Genomic DNA, 16,441 nt, shown 5'->3' with positions numbered 1-16,441 from the left:
CGAGGACAAGGAGAGTCAACTAATAGGAACAAATTGACATTTGCAATTTCTATTATCTGTTTGTTGAAATTATATTTGGGATTACTGAGCTGTTTGTAGAAATAAATAAACTTCACAGAAATAGTGAAACGTCCATAATTATTACTAAAACTTCATTTTTTCCCCCAGTACAGAACTGTTTTTTAATTCCTGGTGATGATTTTTCTCTCAGTGTAAGACATACAAACAACAATTACACACATGTTAAATTTAACATGCTCACATTGACTCACATAGGTACATACTTAAATACACACGTAAGCCGTAACCTTCTTAAAATATAATCCCACACGTAGTAGGTAGAAAAAAGTCATGAAAATTAATGAAAGGCATATTCACTTTGCTATTTTAACGATTAGAGCGTAGGTAGTAGTTAATCCAATCTATGAAAAGGATAATATTTAATATATATGTAAATTGGAAAACCTTTAAGCTAAAATCTATATTAATTTTCAGGATTCCTTAACCCACGTTCAGACGAGTACCCACGCTCGCCAGCAAATTACGGATTAATGGACCAAATCGCAGCTTTGCACTGGATCAAAGAGAACGTAGCTGTTTTCGGAGGTGATCCCACTAACGTCACGCTCATGGGGCACGGGACCGGCGCTGCCTGCGTGCATTTCCTACTTACATCACTGGCTGTTCCGGAAGGTAAGTACCGATACACTTCAATCCCTACAATAATGTCATTAAACGTAAAATAATACCTACCAGTCCGGACGTCGAGACTGATTGGCGACTATAAATACTATAATTAATTCATGTTTAGGATTCCGGACCCGCAACGTGACAAACGGAATCCTATTACTAATAGTCTGTAGGAATCCGGCCTGTTTTGAAAAAAGTCGTCGACATCTCTTCTAAATACCTAAAACTGGTATGGATGTGTTCCTCGTGATCTCTAGAATACGAATTGACCGGTTTTAGTTTATGGAGGGGGGGACGTAACGAAAAAAAGGGGGGCAAAGATGGCGGCCGACCATCATTGATATTTGTTCACATCTTGAGTCCTATGGGACCGATCGGTTCGTGTGAGGTGTCTTTTGAAAGAGTATTAAACGTGCTATTATTGTTTCATAATGACTGTAGTCATAACTGTAGTCGTTTACAAAATATTTTATAATATTTGATTTTTTACCGTGCATGGATGGCATAAGTACTGCTTAAATATGCGTCTAACTTAATAAATTACAACTATACCGCAATTATTTTATTACAAAATATACGAGACATTTCATTAGCTTACCAAAAACATAAGTTTTATTGGTGTATGATATTATATAACCAAGTAATAATTAATTTTGTCCAGCATGGGTCACTGCGCACTGTCATATAAATCCCAACAGACAATTAGGCGACACTTAGTACCTATTTTCTTACCTAAATACATAGCTTGGCTAGATATCTAGAATAGCTACATATTTAGTCTTAGTTTACAGTTTACAGGCTCTGGTGACATAAAAGTGTTTAAAAGGTTCATCTAAAGATTTAAGATCTACAGTAGCTGTTTTGGGCGCTATAATGCATGTTAAGCTGCTAGTGTTATAGCTTATAGCTCAAAGTGAATTGAACAAGCTTAACAGCTATATGAGTAATAATCTGCAATTTGCACTTAAGGTTCTAAACGTGTGATAAAGTCTTCTACTTATAGCTTTTTATATCGCAATCGCTACTTAACTCTCTTGTATGACTTACAGTCGAATAGAGAAGTTGTGAGTCGCTATTATAGATCTAAGATCATGTAGTTACAGACGAGCGTTATTTAAATACCGTAGCACTCTCTAATCTCATAACTGTCAATAGAGTCATACGTATAAGCTAAAACTACAATGCCAAACGCCAATGAATCAATAGATAAGCGAAAACTATAAATTACACCGTAAAATAAAATAGTAAATAAATATAGATGTTTTATTCAACAATGACTTGTTTTTATTTACTCGCCATTAGATTTTACTTCAAGTTATCACATTGTGAGCTTACAAAAATGCAACGAAAGTAGATAGTGGCAAAGGAAAATAATGTGCAATTACCTTCTTAAGTGCCTAATCGCCTATTACAAATGTTGACCATAAATGCTTATTTAACATCTAAAGCTGAAACTATCACCTATGTGGACCTATGCTGCTACTCAAATAGTAGTCACTTATTTGGCATCCTGGAGCGTGCGGCGCAAATATCCATTTAAAACGCCACAAGCCTCAGATCTCAAGACAATTTTAAATTATTAACTACGGAGTGGGTTTGAAAACGTTTTACGTGTAGACGTGAGTCAAATAACAACACAGATATTAAGTACTTTATATGCAGTGGTCTTGCAATCATGAAAGCTACGAACTTAACGATTTTATAAACCTAGAACTGGGCTTTTGTCAAAACATACTTAAGTTTCCTGTGATAAAAGACAAAACAAACAAACCATCATTTTATATCGATATTTTATAACATAACCTCACATTTTGGATACCTACATTATAAAATGTACTGTCTAACAATAATAGACTGCTGCTGGTAGACCAACAAGCAAACACACGGCGCGGCGAGCACCTTCTACCAGGCGCTCGCCGCGCCGTGTGTTTGCTTGCTTGCTTGGCGAAATTGGTCCTGGCATACATATATGTTTATAGTTGTACGGTAACTAAACAATATTTTTGGAAAGTTAATCAATAGTTTGTTGATTTTATCCCAAATATTTCTCGCTATATTTACTACATTCAAATTATTTCAGCCACTAAGCAAACCTCTTAGGTAAAAATTAAACATCATATTTAATATTTTTTTAAATGGTTAATTTTGGGCCTGAGATTTCAAACAATCAAGTATTCACAGAAAATTTAATATGCTTGCACATGGTATCCACCAAGTATTAGAAAAATAGAACCGGAAATATAATGAAAACTCAACGATGGCCGGCCGGCATTTACGTGACGGTGCACAGTATCTTTGCTGAACAATTAATGATTACATAGTTATACAACATTATACAGCAATAAAACTTATATTTTTGGATAGCTAATAAAATTTCCCGTATATTTTGAAAACATTTATTGCGGTGATGTTATAATCTATTGAGTTAGAAGCATGTTTTACCAGTACTTGGTCCATGCACGGTAAAAATCATATATTTTCAATTATTTTGTAAATGACTACAGTTATGACTACGGTTATTAGAAATCAATTATAGTATGTTTAATATTCTTTCTAAAGGTATCCATCACTAATTGATCAATAAATTAGAACCCGAAAAATAATGAATAGTTGACGTCGGTCGCCCGCCATTTACGTGACGCTGCGTAGTGACCCGTGCTGAACAAAATTCGTAATTACTTGGTTATATAAGATCATACAATAATAAAACTTATATTTTTGGAAAGCTAATGAAATTTCTCGTATATTATGTAATAACATTAATTGCGGTAAAGTTATAATTTATTGAGTTAGACGCATGTTTTGTCAGTACTAATGCCATCCATGCAAGGTGAAAAATCATATATTTAATTTTTTTTTGTAAACGACTACAGTTATGACTACAGTTATTATGAAACAATAATAGCACGTTCAATACTCTTTCAAAAGACACCTCACACGAACCGACAGGTCCCATAGGATTCAAGATGTGAACAAATATCAATGCTGGTCGGCCGCCCACTTTCCCCCCCTTTTTTTCGTTACGTCCCCCGCTCCATAAACTAAAACCGGTCAATTCGTATTCTAGAGACCACGAGGAACACATCCATACCAGTTTTAGGTATTTAGAAGAGATGTCGACGAAAATCGTGAAGGAGAGGACTTGTGTTTAATTTGCCTATAGACTATAAGCCACCGTTGTCCTTCCGTCTGCCTGCCAGCGGGCTATAGGTATTTAAAGAGGTAGACAGCTTTTTTTATTGAAGTGAATGTGTTATTTGCATTTATAGTTAACTACAAATAATAAAAAACAACTTAAAATTAAAAATTAAGGGTCCCCTCTTAGAAACGTGATTTATTGGTCTTTTTACGATCAGATCCGACTGTCACTGGGCTTTACCTATCTCAACTCAAGACCCGTAACTGGTAAAGGATTTAAACTGACACAGGATGCGTATTTCTATTGTCACTTTAATTAAAAATTATTATTCCGTATTTTTTTAATGGACACTTTATTTAATAATGTTTCTGATTGTAAAGTAGTTGTAAGGCTGTGGTAGCCGAGTGGATAAGGCGTCAGAGGGGGTGATGCGGGTAGCGGGCCCCGGCACGCTTCCCGCATCACCCGCTATGGGGTCCCGAGGTAACGGCCAACTTCAAACGACGGGTAGTAAATCGTAGTATAGCATCATGGCTTAACGTACAATGTAAACGACGTTGTTTTGAGTCGTATACGTATGATTTCGGATTCTGGTAATAAATATTTGTTATTTAAACTTAAGTATAATAAAAATTCCTTCTTTCATAACAGCAATATATTTCTTGATCACAATATTCCGTTACAGTTCAATCTCCAATCCTCTCACTTCACAATCGTCCTCCCTTCACCTCTGCCCGTAACCGAATGCCCGTTAACCGCCATGCCAGTCGTCTTTTATTCTTTCTTCCAACTACCTTCTATTTACAAAGGTCAACTATCAATCACGTTACTTTTAAATTTATTAAATTATAGATTACCAATGATTATTCAACTCTTTATTTCATTAAATCTGTTTCTAATAATTAGTAATTTTAATGAATCTTACACTCGCCCATCCTGACATTGTGCATGTCCTCATGCACAGTCATACTAATCGCGTCTGTCATCTAATCTTACACTCGGCATGTCAAATCATCGGGCATTCAGTAAGAAAATTATTAATGCTTTATTACCCATTTAATACAATTTCTTTGTCTGTCTATATACATTTTTCTTATTATTTATTGAATTAATCTATATCTTCGCATAATAATTTCAAATCCAATAAATCCATCTAAATATATAAGTTTCTATTCAATAATTATACAACAATATATCATATTTTTTTTATGCATCAATACATATAAAGTACATTACTTAACATATTCGACTGCTATGTTTTTTTTTTTTACTCATTATTTTCCGTGTTTTTTTTTTTTTTTTTTTCGTTTTTTTTTTTACCACTCTCATGACACAAACGTGTCTCACAACATACCATTTTTTTAATCAAATTTTACGTGTAGCACATTATTTCTCTTGTTTTTTTTTGATTCCATTTTTATTTTTTTAATGTGCTACTTACTGAATCACTCTCATGACACAAACGTGTCTCATCACAACATAACATCCTCTATTTCCGTCTTTTATTTTTTTTATCATTACCATATATCCGTGCCTCCATCCATAGCAAATAACTAATTCAATAATCTATTAATTCAAAAATTCAATAATCCAATAATTCTTTAATTCAAAAATCCAATAATCCAATAATTCTTTAATTCTTTAATTCAATAATCCAATAATTCTTTAATTCTTTAATTCAATAATCCAATAATTCTTTAATTCTTTAATTCAATAATCCAATAATTCTTTAATTCTTTAATTAAATAATCAAATCATTCTTTAATTCTTTAATTCAATAATCAAATAATTCTTTAATTCTTTAATTCAATAATCCAATAATTATTTAATTCTTTAATTCAATAATCCATTAATTCCTTAATTCTTTACTTCAATAATCCAATAATTCTTTAATTCTTTAATTCAATAATCCAATAATTCTTTAATTCTTTAATTCAATAATCCAATAATTCTTTAATTCAATAATCCAATAATTCTTTAATTCTTTATTCAATAATCCAATAATTCTTTAATTCAATAATTCTTTAATTCAATAATCCAATAATTCTTTAATTCAATAATCCAATAATTATTTAATTCAATAATCCAATAATTCTTTAATTCAATAATCCAATAATTCTTTAATTCAATAATCCAATAATTCTTTTGTTCAAAAATCCAATAATCCAATAATTCTTTAATTCTTTAATTCAATAATCCAATAATTCTTTAATTCTTGAATTCAATAATCCAATAATTCTTTAATTCTTTAATTCAATAATCCAATAATTCTTTAATTCTTTAATTCAATAATCCAATAATTCTTTAATTCTTTAATTCAATAATCCAATAATTGTTTAATTCTTTAATTCAATAATCCAATAATTCTTTAATTCAATAATCCAATAATTCTTTAATTCAATAATCCAATAATTCTATAATTCAATAATCCAATAATTCTTTAATTCAATAATCCAATAATTCTTTAATTCTTTAATTCAATAATCCAATAATTCTTTAATTCTTTAATTCAATAATCCAATAATTCTTTAATTCTTTAATTCAATAATACAATAATTCTTTAATTCTTTAATTCAATAATCCAATAATTCTTTAATTCTTTAATTCAATAATCCAATAATTCTTTAATTCTTTAATTCAATAATCCAATAATTCTTTAATTCTTTAATTCAATAATCCAATAATTCTTTAATTCAATAATCCAATAATTCTATAATTCAATAATCCAATAATTCTTTAATTCAATAATCCAATAATTCTTTAATTCAATAATCCAATAATTCTTTAATTCAATAATCCAATAATTCTTTAATTCAATAATCCAATAATTCTTTAATTCAAAAATCCAATAATCCAATAATTCTTTAATTCTTTAATTCAATAATCCAATAATTCTTTAATTCTTTAATTCAATAATCCAATAATTCTTTAATTCTTTAATTCAATAATCCAATAATTCTTTAATTCAATAATCCAATAATTCTTTAATTCTTTATTCAATAATCCAATAATTCTTTAATTCTTTAATTCAATAATCCAATAATTCTTTAATTCTTTAATTCAATAATCCAATAATTCTTTAATTCTTTAATTAAATAATCAAATAATTCTTTAATTCAATAATCCAATAATTCTTTAATTCTTTAATTCAATAATCCAATAATTCTTTAATTCTTTAATTCAATAATCCAATAATTCTTTAATTCTTCAATAATCCAATAATCCAATAATTCTTTAACTCTTTAATTCAATAATCCAATAATTCTTTAATTCTTTAATTCAATAATCCAATAATTCTTTAATTCAATAATCCAATAATTCTTTAATTCAATAATCCAATAATTCTTTAATTCAAAAATCCAATAATCCAATAATTCTTTAATTCTTTAATTCTTTAATTCAATAATCCAATAATTCTTTAATTCTTTAATTCAATAATCCAATAATTCTTTAATTCTTTAATTAAATAATCAAATAATTCTTTAATTCAATAATCCAATAATTCTTTAATTCTTTAATTCAATAATCCAATAATTCTTTAATTCTTTAATTCAATAATCCAATAATTCTTTAATTCTTCAATAATCCAATAATTCTTTAACTCTTTAATTCAATAATCCAATAATTCTTTAATTCTTTAATTCAATAATCCAATAATTCTTTAATTCTTTAATTAAATAATCAAATAATTCTTTAATTCAATAATCCAATAATTCTTTAATTCAATAATCCAATAATTCTTTAAATCAAAATCCAATAATCCAATAATTCTTTAATTCTTTAATTCAATAATCCAATAATTCTTTAATTCTTTAATTCAATAATCAAATAATTGTTTAATTCTTTAATTCAATAATCCAATAATTCTTTAATTCTTTAATTAAATAATCAAATAATTCTTTAATTAAATAATCAAATAATTCTTTAATTCAATAATCCAATAATTCAATAATCCAATAATTCAATAATCCAATAATTCAATAATCCAATAATTCAATAATCCAATAATTCAATAATCCAATAATTCAATAATCCAATAATTCAATAATCCAATAATTCAATAATCCAATAATTCAATAATCCAATAATTCAATAATCCAATAATTCAATAATCCAATAATTCAATTATCCAATAATTCAATAATCCAATAATTCAATAATCCAATAATTCAATAATCCAATAATTCAATAATCCAATAATTCAATAATCCAATAATTCAATAATCCAATAATTCAATAATCCAATAATTCTTTAATCCAATAATTCTTTAATCCAATAATTCTTTAATCCAATAATTCTTTAATCCAATAATTCTTTAATCCAATAATTCTTTAATCCAATAATTCTTTAATCCAATAATTCTTTAATCCAATAATTCTTTAATCCAATAATTCTTTAATTCTTTAATTCTTTAATTCTTTAATTCTTTAATTCTTTAATTCTTTAATTCTTTAATTCTTTAATTCTCTAATTCTCTAATTCTCTAATTCTCTAATTCTCTAATTCTCTAATTCTCTAATTCTCTAATTCTCTAATTCTCTAATTCTCTAATTCTCTAATTCTCTAATTCTCTAATTCTCTAATTCTCTAATTCTCTAATTCTCTAATTCTCTAATTCTCTAATTCTCTAATTCTCTAATTCTCTAATTCTCTAATTCTCTAATTCTCTAATTCTCTAATTCTCTAATTCTCTAATTCTCTAATTCTCTAATTCTCTAATTCTCTAATTCTCTAATTCTCTAATTCTCTAATTCTCTAATTCTCTAATTCTCTAATTCTCTAATTCTCTAATTCTCTAATTCTCTAATTCTCTAATTCTCTAATTCTCTAATTCTCTAATTCTCTAATTCTCTAATTCTCTAATTCTCTAATTCTCTAATTCTCTAATTCTCTAATTCTCTAATTCTCTAATTCTCTAATTCTCTAATTCTCTAATTCTCTAATTCTCTAATTCTCTAATTCTCTAATTCTCTTATTCTCTTATTCTCTAATTCTCTAATTCTCTAATTCTCTAATTCTCTAATTCTCTAATTCTCTAATTCTCTAATTCTCTAATTCTCTAATTCTCTAATTCTCTAATTCTCTAATTCTCTAATTCTCTAATTCTCTAATTCTCTAATTCTCTAATTCAATAATTCAATAATTCAATAATTCAATAATTCAATAATTCAATAATTCAATAATTCAATAATTCAATAATTCAATAATTCAATAATTCAATAATTCAATAATTCAATAATTCAATAATTCAATAATCCAATAATTCAACAATCCAATAATGCAATAATTCAATAATCCATTAATTAAATAATCCAATAATTCAATAATCCAATAATTCAATAATCCAATGATCCAATGATCCAATGATCCAATGAACCAATGATCCAATGAACCAATTATCCAATGATCCAATGAACCAATAATCCAATGAACCAATGATCCAATGAACCAATAATCCAATAATCCAATAATCCAATAATCCAATAATCCAATAATCCAATAATCCAATAACTCAATAATCCAATAACTCAATAATCCAATAACTCAATAGTCCAATAACTCAATAATCCAATAACTCAATAATCAATAATTCAATAATTCAATAATTCAATAATTCAATAATTCAATAATTCAATAATTCAATAATTCAATAATTCAATAATTCAATAATCCAATAATCCAATAATGCAATGATCCAATGATCCAATGATCCAATGAACCAATGATCCAATGAACCAATGATCCAATGAACCAATGATCCAATGAACCAATGATCCAATAATCCAATAATCCAATAATCCAATAACCCAATAACCCAATAACCCAATAACTCAATAATCCAATAACTCAATAATCCAATAACTCAATAATCCAATAACTCAATAATCCAATAACTCAATAATCCAATAACTCAATAGTCCAATAACTCAATAATCCAATAACTCAACTAAATACTCTAATAACTCAACTAAATAATCCAATAGCTCAACTAAATAATCCTATACTCAACTCAATAATCAAATAACTCAACTAAATAATCCAATAACTCAACTGAATAATTCAATAACTCAACTGAATAAATCCAATAACTCAACTGAATAATCCAATAACTCAACTAAATAATCCAATAACTCAACTCAATAATCCAATAACTCAACTCAATAATCCAATAACTCAACTCAATAATCCAATAACTCAACTCAATAATCCAATAACTCAACTCAATAATCCAATAACTCAACTCAATAATCCAATAACTCAACTCAATAATCCAATAACTCAACTCAATAAAACTCAACTCAATAAAACTCAACTCAATAAAACTCAACTCAATAAAACTCAACTCAATAAAACTCAACTCAATAAAACTCAACTCAATAATCCAATAACTCAACTCAATAAAACTCAACTCAATAATCCAATAACTCAACTGAATAATCCAATAACTCGATAATCCAATAACTCTATAATCCATTAACTCTATAATCCATTAACTCTATAATCCATTAACTGCTTAATCCAGTAATCCAGTACCTGATTAATCCAGTAACTGATCAATCCAGTAACTGATCAATCCAGTAACTCACTAATGCGTAACTCATTAGTCCGTAACTCATTAATCCGTAACTCATTAATCCGTAACTCATTAATCCGTAACTCATTCATCCGTAACTCATTAATCCGTAACTCATTAATCCGTAACTCATTACTCCGTAACTCATTAATCCGTAACTCATTAATCCGTAACTCATTAATCCGTAACTCATTAATTAAAATAATCCAGAAATTTTATAATTCGATAATATTATACTTATCATCATATGTAGGTATTTTCATCATATCGTTATTTACTTGCCACTTAAGCGTCAGTTGCACCAACCACAATTGACGAATTGATCAACAGCAATCAGCAGAGCTTTGCAACGAACTTCTTAAAACCAAGGATACTGTACCAAAATATTCGCAGTTTAAGCAATAAACGACATCTATTAAAATCTACAACTGAAGACGACAAAGATATACAAGCCATCCGTTCCTGTCCTGTGCGGCTTCCACGTGAAAGCGATCCTGGCCGTTGTCCTTCCGTGTTGATCTTCGAAGCCATCTCTCATTGCCTCGGCCGTGTCTGCCGCTGCTGCGGCTTCGCCGGTTGCGACTCCGCCTGTTGTTCCCTGCGACTTCGGCTTCGACGTTCTTGTCCATCATCAGATTTCGATTTTCGGTCACGCTCAGGAGTTTTCGAGCGCCGCCTGGATGTTTTTTTTTTTCATGGTCCATAGTCTGGAACTCGAAAACAACACCAGCAATGGAAGAGTTCTAAATCTTTGGGTTGTTAATAGTAGACAAATATAAATTGTTCTTATTAAGCTAAATTCAACTGTTTTATTTATTTACTGCTTCCGGGGTCTAAATGCGGGACGTTTAAAACAGATCCCTATCCCGGTACGGATCCGGAACACAGGCTTTTCGAAACGAGAAAATTCTAGAACTGGTACAGAAAAGGAATCTAGAACAAATTCGGGATCCGGCACTGATCCGATACCAATCCGGCACAGATCCGGTACCAATCCGGCACGGATCCGGCACCAGTCCGGGACGGATCCGGTACGAATCCAGCATGGATCCGGAACTCATCCGGCATAAATCAGGTATGCATCCGGCACGGTTCCAGTATCCGGCACGGACCCAAATCCAGAAACGGAAAACACTTAACCCCGCTATATAATACTGACGTATTGATAAGTGATATATTGAAAATATGGTAAAAGTTGTAACCAAATAAGCGGTACATACATAGACTAAAAGAATTCGATCTACATCTGTAAATAATCATAAACGTATCCGAACTATTCAAAATAAAACGGTGTTCCAAAGGTTTCACGCTACCCGTGATGTAACGAATGCTTTAATTATATTATGGATAGGCATTACAGCAAACACTAAAAAAAACCTAACTGTTGGTCTTGAAGAGAAAACTTGCAGTATAATTGCTCTCGAGTGAACGAATAGGCCGAAATGGGTTTACCCAATTATTTTGTTCTTGATAAAATTAACGGTGTCTTTGTTTCTAAGCGCCCGTTAAACATAAACTTCCTAACATAGGAAATATGAAATGATAATTAATTTCAACTAAACAACAACCAATATAAGTGTTACTAATATATGTATAGGTATATAATCATAATAATTTTACACCACTGTTACTATTGTAACAAATTAATTGGGTAATTAAGATTTAACTCAATCAGTTCTAATATTAATATCAGGAATACCATAGTGACTTGTAGGTACTTACCACTTCTGATGTATAATAAAAATTCCTTCTTTCATAACAGCAATATATTTCTTGATCACAATATTCCGTTACAGTTCAATCTCCAATCCTCTCACTTCACAATCGTCCTCCCTTCACCTCTGCCCGTAACCGAATGCCCGTTAACCGCCATGCCAGTCGTCTTTTATTCTTTCTTCCAACTACCTTCTATTTACAAAGGTCAACTATCAATCACGTTACTTTTAAATTTATTAAATTATAGATTACCAATGATTATTCAACTCTTTATTTCATTAAATCTGTTTCTAATAATTAGTAATTTTAATGAATCTTACATAAGCAATATACTTACTTGCAAAACGCTTTTTCGTAGACACAATTTTAGTATGGGTGGTACGTTTTAACCAGCAAATAACACGTCCCATACTTACTTAACCCTCCCAACCAATATATCTCGTTTGGAAATCTCGTGGTATGAATATGCAAACTCGTTTACGGCCGTCTCCTATCGTGATGTAGACGAAGTCATTTCGGGCTCCGAACGCATGACGTGGAAGCCAGCCGCATACTTGATGAAGGGCTTGGAACAAAGCTTAGTGGAGCGTGAAGATATGCTGTGCATGCAACGGGCTCCCTCCATCCATAGTATCTATACCAATGTTACATGCAACTCCTTTTTAGGGTTCCGTACCCAAAGGGTAAAACGGGACCCTATTACTAAGACTTCGCTGTCCGTCCGTCCGTCCGTCTGTCCGTCTGTCTGTCACCAGGCTGTATCTCACGAACCGTGATAGCTTGACAGTTGAAATTTTCACAGATGATGTATTTTTGTTGCCGCTATAACAACAAATACTAAAAAAACATAGTAAAACTAGCTGTTGCCCGCGACTTCGTCCGCGTGGACTCTTATCTCGAACATTCTTATCTTGAGTACCTATAATTTTCATCGATGCAAACTTTATAATACAAACTTTTAATATAATGCTAATGCCCTTTTACCAAGATTGAAGTTCCTAGCTTGAAAGTTTGAAAAAAAAAAATGTTTCATATTCATACAAATTTTCAACTCCTTTTTCACCACGTTAGGGGATGAATATTCAAAAACGCCGAAAAAAGTAGTTTTCTTGTGATTTAACTTAATGTCTTTTGGCAAAGTTTCAAGTTCCTAGCTTAAAGTAAAATTTGCACCCCAAGACGTACTTTCATCCCCCTTTTAACCTCCTTAGGGGTTGAATTTCCAAAAACGTTGCAATTAATTTTTTTTTGTAACCAACTATTATGCCTTTCTAAGAAGTTTCAAAGCATTTGTAATGGATTCAAACTTTCAACCCCTTTTTAACCATGTTAGGGGATGAATTTTACAAAACGCTAAAATTACTTTTCCTGTCTTTTAATAATATCCCCAAATACAAAGACTCAAGTCCCGCGTTCGAAAAAAAATTTGGTATCCATACTAACTTTCAACTCCTTTTTCACCATCTTTAGGGGATGAAGTTTAGAAACCGCTGAAATTAGTTTTCTTGTATTTCAATTTAATACCTTTTTGCAAAGTTTCAAGTTCCAGCTTAAAATAAAATTTGCACCCCAAGACGAACTTTCATCCCCTTTTTAACCCCCGTAGGGTTTGAATTTTCAAGTGCGCCGCAATCACTTTTTTTTGTAACCAGCTATTACGCCTTTCTAAGAAGTTTCAAAGCATTCGTAATGGATTCAAACTTCCGACCCCTTTTTAACCCTGTTAAGGGATGAATTTTACAAAACGCTGGAATTACTTTTCCTGTCTTTTAATAATATCCCCAAATACAAAGATTCAAGTCCCGCGTTCGAAAATTTTTTTGATATCCATACAAACTTGCAACCCCTTTTTCACCACCTTAGGGGATGAATTTTCAAAAACGCTGAAATCAGTTTTCTTGTATTTTAATTTAATACTTTTTTGCAGTTTCAAGTTCCTAGATTAGTATAAAATTTGCACCCCAAGACGAACTTTCATCCCCTTTTTAACCCCCTTAGGGGTTGAATTTCTCAAAATCGCTTCTTATCTCTTGTACACTTTACAAATGTAATCTAGTGTGCAAATTTCAACTTTCTATCTTTTGTAGTTTCGCAGTCAGTCAGTCTGTCAGTCAGGATACTTGCATTTATATACAGGGCGTCCCACGGCGATGCCACATGGAGGGAAAGTACCTTAAATATCATAGATAGCATATTTTGCTGAAAGAAAACTTCATTTTATTTTTAAAACTTAGTTAAATTGCATTCATACTTTTTTAATTTTTTTTGAAAAAAAATGTATGAAAAAAAATTATCGCGTCATTGGAGGAAAAGTACCTTAATTATTGTAAATGAACATCTTACTGAAAGAAGACATTATTTCGATTTAAAAAAACAAGTTGAATTGCATTTTAAATAATTTCATGGTTAAACCGGGAATCGAACCCGCTACACGAGAAAAAAAAATACCTTGTAGCTTTGTCATACCGATCGAAAGGCTTCAATGTGAGAATTATTTTTTTGGTACAAGGTATTTTTTTTTCTCGTGTAGCGGGTTCGATTCCCGGTTTAACCATGAAATTATTTAAAATGCAATTCAACTTGTTTTTTTAAATCGAAATAATGTCTTCTTTCAGTAAGATGTTCATTTACAATAATTAAGGTACTTTTCCTCCAATGACGCGATAATTTTCTTCCATACATTTTTTTTCAAAAAAAAATAAAAAAGTATGAATGCAACTTTACTAAGTTTTAAAAATAAAATGAAGTCTTCTTTCAGCAAAATATGCTATCTATGATATTTAAGGTACTTTCCCTCCATGTGGCATCGCCGTGGGACGCCCTGTATATATAGATAAAGATTTAAGTGGGTCTCCCATACAGCAAACGTGATTTTTGACCAAAGTTAAGCAACGTCGGGCGTGGTCAGTACTTGGATGGGTGACCGTTTTCTTTTTGCATTTTTCTCCGTTTTTTTTTGCTTATGGTACGGAACCCTTCGTGCGCGAGTCCGACTCGCACTTGCCCGGTTTTTCATTGTTAACTAATTTAAAAAAAACTGCAGCTTAAGTTACTTTTGTGACGTGTAAGAGAAACGTGACGGTGCACCCGGTGATTTAAGGAATCGCGTATAGGTACGAAGATTATGGGCCCTATTAAATGAAGTGAGTAAAACACTTTTGATAAACAATTTACTTAATAAAATTCACCTTAGGTAACTCATTAATTTTATTTTAAAAAATGATTTTAATCAACTTCTAATAAGGAACCTTATCGTTTTAAAAATTTCTTGCTGACTTTAATCTTCTTATAATCTATTTATAATTATAATCTGGTACTAAGAAAAGTCGGCAAATTTTACCTAAGTGTGTTTTTAAATATGAAATTTATGGCAGACGCCTGTTGTTTGTTAGGTTATATTACAGCTTACCTACCCACAGCCTCTGGCATTACTCGCGTTCCCGCACGTGTCTCCTTACGCAGCGTAGGTACTAAGTAGGCGAATAACACGCGAACGCGAAGCGAAGCGATGCGGCGCGGGGTGAATCAATTTTTTGATATCTATAGAAGTGTCCTACGTGGGCGATCTCGTTGCGAACGCGAACGCCTTGAGCCCGCCCGCGTTTGCGCGTTGTTCGCTTACGTAAGACGCAACGTAACATTTAGCGCGATTTCAAATATGGAGGCGCGCGTGAGAGCGGTAGTCATGCTAGAGAGTCTGAACTTAGTACGAGCAATAATTGAACAAGTACCTACTTGTTAATTAACAAAGTGCGCCCGAATGATTAGGTACTTGGAACTAAGCTGACGCTCGTGTAACTTATGAAATACTCCAGCTAGGGCTATGATTTTGATAAAAAAATTACCTCGCTGGTGAAAACAAAAAAATGTAAAGAAAAGAAATATACTTCTCAGACGATTTATTTATTTAAAAGTATGTTTTTGTGGAAACTTCTACAGTTTTTGGAATGTCGTTTATGCCTTAGTTCTTTATGACCCCGAATGACACATCTTTTACACATGTGCGGCTGATATTTGGCCGGATAATGGTTAAATTACCAAGTTCACTACTGTTGTATTTGGCGGCATAAAACTTTAAAGAGGTGCAATTTTAAAATGGTTGAGGAAAAAAATGGCCCGTTTTGTCGATAAAATAAATTCATCGTACTATAGTTAAGTAAGTGGTTAAAATGAAACATTAGTAGTTAATATTTCATACTATAAACGTTCTCGGCATATTTTTATCTGGATTTTGGCCCTAGATGATTTTTTTATATTAGTTCAACTTACCATTACCTGTATCTGTAAGTTTTCCTTTAATTGATATTCTTGTTTTTATAAG

At 30.8% G+C, this 16,441-nt stretch overlaps 1 protein-coding gene across 2 annotated transcripts in view; it reads left to right on the top strand.

Annotated features, from left to right (window-relative positions):
- Nucleotides 1-16,441, top strand: part of LOC134678195 (neuroligin-4, Y-linked-like) — a 64,266-nt gene that overhangs the window by 33,147 nt on the left and 14,678 nt on the right. For both annotated transcript variants that reach the window (XM_063536657.1, XM_063536656.1), the window contains one exon: nucleotides 496-693. In XM_063536657.1, the coding sequence (XP_063392727.1) occupies nucleotides 496-693 (198 nt within the window). The remainder of the gene's footprint in view (nucleotides 1-495; nucleotides 694-16,441) is intronic.

The sequence above is a fragment of the Cydia fagiglandana genome, chromosome Z (genome assembly GCF_963556715.1).
Source record: "Cydia fagiglandana chromosome Z, ilCydFagi1.1, whole genome shotgun sequence".
Classification (NCBI taxonomy): Eukaryota; Metazoa; Arthropoda; class Insecta; order Lepidoptera; family Tortricidae; genus Cydia; species Cydia fagiglandana.
Note: the sequence above shows the minus strand (reverse complement) of the source record. Positions and strands in the feature narration are given on the sequence as shown.